This window comes from Cavia porcellus, unplaced genomic scaffold, assembly GCF_034190915.1.
Source record: "Cavia porcellus strain 051 isolate PalLab524CR breed Dunkin Hartley unplaced genomic scaffold, mCavPor4.1 scaffold_24, whole genome shotgun sequence".
NCBI classification, from domain to species: Eukaryota; Metazoa; Chordata; class Mammalia; order Rodentia; family Caviidae; genus Cavia; species Cavia porcellus.
In genome coordinates, this window is record NW_026947507.1 from 2,268,323 (window position 1) to 2,276,152 (window position 7,830).

General features: G+C 42.8%; 1 protein-coding gene across 2 annotated transcripts in view; it reads left to right on the forward strand.

The window, feature by feature from the left end:
* Window positions 1-4,129, forward strand: part of Mfhas1 (multifunctional ROCO family signaling regulator 1) — a 79,440-nt gene extending 75,311 nt beyond the window's left edge. For both annotated transcript variants that reach the window (XR_010042537.1, XM_005000272.4), the window contains one exon: window positions 1,534-4,129. Coding sequence is in view for 1 of the 2 variants with exons in the window: in XM_005000272.4 (XP_005000329.2) it covers window positions 1,534-1,567 (34 nt within the window). In the remaining variant the exon portion in view is untranslated. The remainder of the gene's footprint in view (window positions 1-1,533) is intronic.
* The last annotated feature ends 3,701 nt before the right edge of the window (window positions 4,130-7,830 follow it).

Below are 7,830 nucleotides of genomic sequence, written 5' to 3' on the forward strand. Positions count from 1 at the left end.
GAACTGGATGGGTGGTGGGATAGTCCCACTCCATGCCCTTTACTGGATGTTCTTGTGTTTCTCAGTGGCTCAGGGAAGCAGACAGCTAGACACAACTGTCTGTGTTTCCGAAGCTTTATTAGATGCAGTGAAGAAAATATTTATATAGCTCATCTGCCACATGAACCCAAAACTTACAGACTGCAGTTCACTGCTAAGTTGAGACCTGTGTTTTATATATAGGCATATTCTTCACAGCTTAAATGTAGCACATTATTACTGGAATTTGAGACCAATCTCCAAACTTCTTCTACTGAGCATTTAGAAATACGAATCTATCCCTAAAGCCCCAAATGTCCTACCTCTGTATTATCTGTCAAGCTGTCCTCGGAGCCAGATAATCCTCATTAGAGATCTGGCTCTGCCCCTCATTAGTAGGTACCCTCTCTGTAGGAAATTGTTTAACTTCTTGGAACCTTGGTTTCTCTCTTAGTAAAATGCAGGAGTTTACCTGATGGGATTGGTAGGAATCCCATCAGGGATGGGATTACAATACAGGGAAAGGCAGAATTGTTGGCATGTAGTTACTAAGTAGAAAGAGCTTTGTTTAGTGATGTGTCCATTATTAAATTCTAGCTAACCCCCTGTGATTCTTCTCTGGGCTGAAAGGGTGTCCTCGTGGATGTCCATGAAATCAAGGGCACTGAGAGGGATTGGGTTGGGGGAATCAGATCACAATCCCTTTTCCTTTTTGTTCATTGTCCATGAGTGCTTTATTAAATGTTGCCACAACACTTTTAAAAACATCACATTGCGTGTGTTTGTAGGAAAGCCAGAATAAATGATGGAGATGTTTGACATGTTGTCCTCTAACTCTTTTGTCTGAATTGAAGGCCACTTTGTTTAATTAGCTGAGGATGCAGCAGTTTTTTCACTGTATATTCATCAAGTTCTTGCTTGTAAGAAGTTTCACTTATAACACTTCACACGGAGTCATGCTTTTTAGTCCTGACAGACTTCCGTTCTCACTGTCTGTCTATATGTCTAATCCTGAAGGGCTATTTAGTATGTGCGTTTTTTATGGCGAAGTAGTTCTGTAATTAATTTGGTGTTTTTAATTAGAGCTGTTGTTAAGCTGGGGCATTACAGTTGGATAAGTGGTAATAATCAGTTGGCATGATTTTGGCTTTATGGCTGACCCGAGGTTAACATCTCAAACATTTGTTGATTAACTTACTGAAAAGACTCCTTCTTTGTGGGGACCAGAGTAACCAATTATGTGTTTATAAGGACTTCAAAAGTAGAAATCAAAATCTGTGCAGAAAACCATCACTCCTCTTTTTTTTTGACAGTTAAGACTATCATTCTCTGAATAAAAAAAGAACTATAATGTGTCCTGTATGTGTACCAATTCCCCACCTTGAGTGTGATCATGTGTACTACATACATGTACTAATAAAAAAAGTCACATACCATCTCCTAAATACCAAAAAAGGACTCGTGCTGTGGTATACTTCTGTTATATCTGTGCTTTCTTCTCATCTACCCATCTAGGAAGAATGTTGGTGAGAAGCACAGAAACCAGTGACTTTCCTGGCTGTGGGGTTTCCATGGAAAGAATCGTGCAGTGGGGCCCATGGGGCCCGTCCTCTTCTGTTCACGGCACGCTCTCCGAGTCCCGAGCATGCACAGTGAGATGAGAGAAGGTGCACCCGGGTGCTTGAGCCGGCCTGGAGGGGCACGTGAAGGATGGGAGAGAACATGGAGCAAACGTTTCACAAACTGAACCTCAGAACTGTGATCCTCTAAGGAGAGCGCTACTTGAAGAAGAGTTGAATGGCTTCTCAGGGATTTTGTTTTCTGTGCACATATAAGCCATAGTTACAGTCCAGGTGGCAGTATTTAGAGCACTTCAGTTTCAGTTCTGTTCAATGTGAAAGAGGGATCGCCCGACGTTCATTGCTGTTCCGTAACTAGTGTAAGATATGTATATGTTTATCTTTATTTTTATAATATGCGAATACCTTTAAATTTATACAGTTTGAAGCTTCTAGCATCAGTTAACACTGGGTGCAATATTTTGCATGAGAACTGTGCCAAGAGGGGGCTGATTTTCTTATTTAACGTGAGACATTTTTGTTCTTTATTCTTTAATCTGCCTTCTGAGTTTAAAAAGGAAAAATGAAGTAACTATCAGCCCCTGGATTTAATGTTGATCATAGAAGTTACCCGTAATCAGCAAGATCCTTTTACATGTGCTTCAGACCTGTCTCTTTGTTACTGTCCCTGCCTGTGACTTAGGACGGCAGGATTAGTCCTGTTCTCTCGACACCTATCATTAATGCAGGGCAAAGATGGGGCACTCTTGGAGGCTAAAGGGAGGAAAGAGTCCAAGAAAAACCTGAGTCTTTCAGTAACGTAGATCATCAGGAGTCAGTTCTGAATCATGCGAGGGGCTCTACTAACGTGCACCTTGCTTTTCTAGAACAGATTCTAATGTCTAGCAGAGTGCATTGTGAATCCTCCACATCTGGCTGTGGAACCTTCAGGCAGAAAGCCTTCAGATGGGAGCCTGGTCCCACACCTGCCATTTATTGCACACAGAATCTCTTACTATCCAATTTACCATAAAGAACTGGTAAGACCCTTGTTCTGAAATCTTTAGGGGGTAAAACTTAAAAAGCAAACCCAACAAATTGCTCTCCAGTCTCCTACAGCATGTGCTGCAGAAGTAACACGTTCTCTGAAGAACGCACAGACTGCTGACGTCTGCCTCCTCCACCTACAGGGAGAAAATGTGTAAAACCAGCCGTTTCTCACCAGTGCCAGACGAGAAAAGCAACTCCGCTGGTGTTACTATTTCACGTCATTTATAAAGTATTGACTCTTGGAATGCCACAAGACACGGTCTCCACATATTTTAAAATGAAAATAGGTTACTGCGTTTTCAGACATCTCAAGTTGATTTTATGGCAAACTTCGTGCCCCAGGAGTTAATGTCACTGATTCCAGAGCCCTAGTTATGATTTCCTGTGATTTTAAAACCAAATCAGATCGGGCTGGTTTTCTGTTTTTACTATTTGATTGTGACACCTTAAGTTTGAGAATTCATTTTCCTTTTAGAACACAGTCACAAAATTCACCTGGTTAATCCTTTAGTCAGAGTTCTTTGTGTGTGTGTGTGTGTGTGTGTGCGCGCGCATGTGCGCACATGGGTGTAAATGTAAACAGAATGTTAACATTTAATTGCTTTGTGGGCCACTGAATTGTTAGGCAATAAGAATTTTTTTTAATTGAATGAGAAAGTTCCTTACACCAACCAGTTCTGCCAGTCTTTGGAAAAAAAGCATTCAAATGTATGACTTTGGGCTCCCTTCCCAGAAGGCCTGTGAAATGAAATGCTGCCCCTTTGGGTGATACATCCTGCAAAGTGTTTGCTATTTTCATGAACGTCAATGCCCAGGTTCTTAGTAGCTGTCGTTTTTCACACGTGATGTTTTATGTTGTCATCTGAACCCTGGAGAAGCAATGTAAGAGCTAATCTTGGTATCCAGTGTGTTTTGGCCTAAGGGTCAGCATGATAGAGGGTCCTGTGACCACAGTAAGCGCCGGAAAAGCATGAGAACTTGCTTCAGCATGGGGAGAGGGTGGAGATACAAAACTCTGCTCTGCAGGAGTTTTTGCCATCTATGTAGGAAATTCCATTTTCTCTTTCAACACCCAGGAAGACTCAACAACCAGCCGAGGCTGACAAGCAATTCACTAAGCACAAGAGGAATCTTTTTCCAACCCAGGAGTCCCTTGCCTCCCAAACAAATGCCCTCCAAGTTTGTTATGGTTTCTATTCCTGCAGCTTGTGGTATCAAAGCCACTTCCTGGAATTGTGAAAGTGCTGCCAGAATAAATGTTTTCCCCCCTTCTAAGAAAAAAGAAAAATGACAGTGCTCATATTTGATGCTTGTGCATTGGACTCTCTTTTGAATTAATAAAGAGGAAAGGGACTGATGTGATTCCTGATGGCATGTATTGTTTTTTTTCGTGCCACAATCTGTGAATTGTAATTGTAGTTTCCCAGTTTGTTGTCGTAACCAAATTTTTTTTAAAAAAGAAAAAAATTCAATAAAAATGCAAAGAAATGGCTAAGCAATAATACTTCTGTTCTTCTGTTTTTGTTTTTAGTATCAGTTTTATCAGTTCTGGAGTAACTATTTTATATCTTTAGTTCTTAAATTTAAGCTATGGGAGGTGGGGCCCCTGTTCTCATCTGTCTGGGGATTAAGTCTCCAGCAGAACAACTCAAGAACCCTAGTTTTAAACTCTGTCCTGGAACACTGGCTCTGGCTCTTGGGGCTGGGGGTTGATCCCAGCATCTGGAACATCTAAGAGAGTGCTCTGTCTCTGAGCTACATCACAGCCCAAATGGGCTCTGACTCTACATCAGACTCTTTGCAGTGAGCCGCTGTGTTCTGAAATCAAAGCTTATGAATTCACGATAGGTCTAGCAGGTCCCTTTCCTGATCTGTCTTCTAAAGGCTCTTGGCAGGACTCCCACTGCAGTTCCAGAGGTACTGTCACAGAGACCTCTGGTAGGGACCTGGCCAGAGTTTCTGTTCCTCCTGGTTTTCACAAAAGGACAGCTGAGAAGATGTGGCAAGGAAAAGATTGAAACTGCTTCTTACAGAGGCAGTATCTCTACGGGAAAGACAAGCCCTGCCTTGAGCCACTGGGGGCTGGGAACCAGGAGCGAAGGAGCATCCTCAGACCAGGCAGGGGGGCCTGATGCAAGACTTTGGAAAATGTAGCCAGGGCCTTAGGGCACTCCGTAGTCATGTGGCTCTACCAGTGGACAAGCTGAAGCATTTGGTCATCAGAATTTCAAAGAGTAGTGTTACAGGGATGCCTCACAAGGATTGGCTTCTCTTAAAGCTGTGTCACAGCGCTCAGCCCAGTGCCTCTGCTGTCCCCTCTGTTGGAGAGAGCACAGTGTGAGCATAAGTCATATTGGGGTCTGGTTTCTTTTTACCAAGAAACTCTGTGGCCGGCAGTACACAGCTCAGTGGCGCAGCACTTTCCTACCATGTGCCAAGCCCCGAGGCTCCATTCTCAACACTGCAAATAAAAACAAAAACAAGGTAGAGGAAGAGAAAGGACGCTCTGCAAACTTTTGGATGGTGAGCAGGTCACACATAAAAGCAGGTCACACAGTATTGGTGATGAAATTTAGAAATGCACTGTTTGCCAGCTATGGTGGTGCACGGCTAACATTCCAGCACTCAGGAAGCTGAGGTAAGAGGATTGCTGTGAATTCACGGCCAGCCTGAACTGCTTAGGGAAACCCCACCTCCAAGAAAAAGTGTGTGTGGGGGGGAATGCATTATTTTATTACAAGTGTTACTTCCTCTCAAAGCTATTCCCCCACATATTGTGAGCCTTTGAAATAGGTTCCAGATTTACTGACTGAACTTTGATTGCAGGGTACCTAACACATGAAGCCTGCTTTTATGGTGAGTCCCCATGCTGAAGGTACCTTTCCCATGACTGCTTGAGGCCATCAGTGGGACAGGTGGGACCTGCTGAGATTTGCTCTTGCTCTGCCTGGGAAAGGAGTGGGATGAACTGCATGAGGTTTTTGAAAGCAGGTGAACTTTTGCCAATATCTGGGTTACAACTTGAGGAAACATACCTAATGAGAGAACTCGACTGACTACTGTGAGCTCTTTTCAGGAAAAAAAATACCCCTTTATTTTTGTATGCATGCAATACATTTTAGTGAACTGAATGTCATTCTAAACACTGAACCTAATCCAGTTTCCCAGACTGTTCCTGGAAACCTTTGTGACACTACTGTGCTCCCCTTTCCTGAGATCCAGTAAGTCTGTGAAGTGCTGTGTTAAAAAAAAGCTGAGGAGTCTTTTCTGCAGGACTTTTAGGCCCTTTTAGATGCCGATGGAACATACGAGTCTCTACAAGGGAAACAGCGTGTGCTGCATGTCTATAGCGGCCTGAGTGTGAAAGGGAGCCTCCGTGCCCGGGGTTATCTGTGATCATCTCCCCAGACCTGGGTTTCCAGGATGCAGGCAGACGTGTGCTGTGCGTGTGGCCGCCCTAGCACCGCGGCAGCTCGTGTGCAGCAGAGTGAATTCTCTGCCCTGTGGTGGGAAATGAGGCTGCAGCCTGCCTCTGTGAATCCTGAGTCCTCCATCTCCTCGTCTTGTGCCTGAGTTTCCTGCTGTGTAAAACAGTGGGAACATTCTACTTCATACGGCTATTATGACTGCTAAGGGGCACCATGTATAACGTGCTCATGACAAACAGCCATGATTAAAGAGCTGATCTCACAGTTTCCCAGTTCTGTTTTTACAGAAAGCAGTACAAGCTCAGAACCTTTAACAGTAGCTGGCTACAATTTTATTTATGTTTGTTTTGTTTTGTTACGTCTTTTTGAGACACTATCTCACTTTGCAGTTAGGCCTGGCCTTGAACTCACTTTGTAACCCAAGATGACCTTGGATTTGCAACAATCTTCCTAACTCAGCCTCTGAGTGCTGGGATCACAAGTGTGCACCACCATACCTGGCCAGCTACAATTTTAACAGCTTTTGTTTCATTATATTTATGAATTGTCTATCTGCATCACTGATAACATTTTTTGCCTTTAAAATGCGTACATTTTAAAGGAGGTACTATTTATTGGTTCTGCGGGTGAGCCCAGAGCCTCGTGTGCTGCACAGGTGTTCTGCGGCTGAGCCACACTCCCACTCCTAGAAAGAGATAGTTTAAAATGTGTCAGCAAAAAAACCTATTAGCTAAGTGCAGGTACTAGCTAAATATGTGAAAATCGTGGTAGTGCCGCAGAAATTGTGAAACTGGTATGTGAATGTGCGGAGAACAAAATGGGAAGAGAAAGTCTGAGGCCACTACTCTTACAAATTTCCACTGGTTTAATGCAAACCATGGAGAGACTGGGTGATTTGCCTGAGTATGTTAGAAGGACCCCAACATACTTGTCCCACTTTTAAAGTTTTTAGCTCAAAATACTGTATTATACTAAAATTATACTATACTAAATTATACTATAACATTGTCCTAAATTTGAAATTTAAAGTAAATTACACACCTTTAAATGTGGTAGTGCAGGCAGTTTTTTAAAACATAAATACAGTTTTGAAATTTTGGGTAAATTGTTTGTGCAAACATTAACATTGTTTAGGAGGAACGTATACATTTTTTTGAATGTTTTACTGAGGTAAGACTAAAAATTTGAGCTCACATGTTTCACTTACTAGAAATAAAATCTCACACACTGGTTTGGTGTTCATGGGACGGAGCAGATCGCTCAGGTTCACTGTATGCTTAGTACTGAGAAATCCTTGCATGGACATCGCGGGGTGCAGGCTGTGTGCACCTGTGTCCAAGGCCTTGGGACGCTGTGCCCAGCGGCGCCTTCACACTTGCCTCCTCCGTGGCACACCAAGGGGGCCATGAGTGAGGTTTTGGGGACCAAAAATAGCATAGTGGGAACTCTTCTCAGTATAATCTAAACTGGGTAGGGAAAACTTTTTTTCACTGTTTCTGTCATTTAAAGTCCTGGAAATTGTTCCAATGGTAGCCAATGGAGAAACGGAAGAAAGATATAGTCAACTTTCCCTACTGTTAGGCTCTGTGTCCACAGATTCAGCAGTGGATCAAAAACATCAGAAAAAGAAAAAAGAACAGTGAGTGTACCAAGCATGTGCAGACCTTTATCATTGCCTAAACAACTATTTGCGTGGCATTCACATTACATTTGATAATATAGATAAACTAGAAGTTTTTAGAGTATACAGGAGGATGTGCATAGGTTATAGCCAA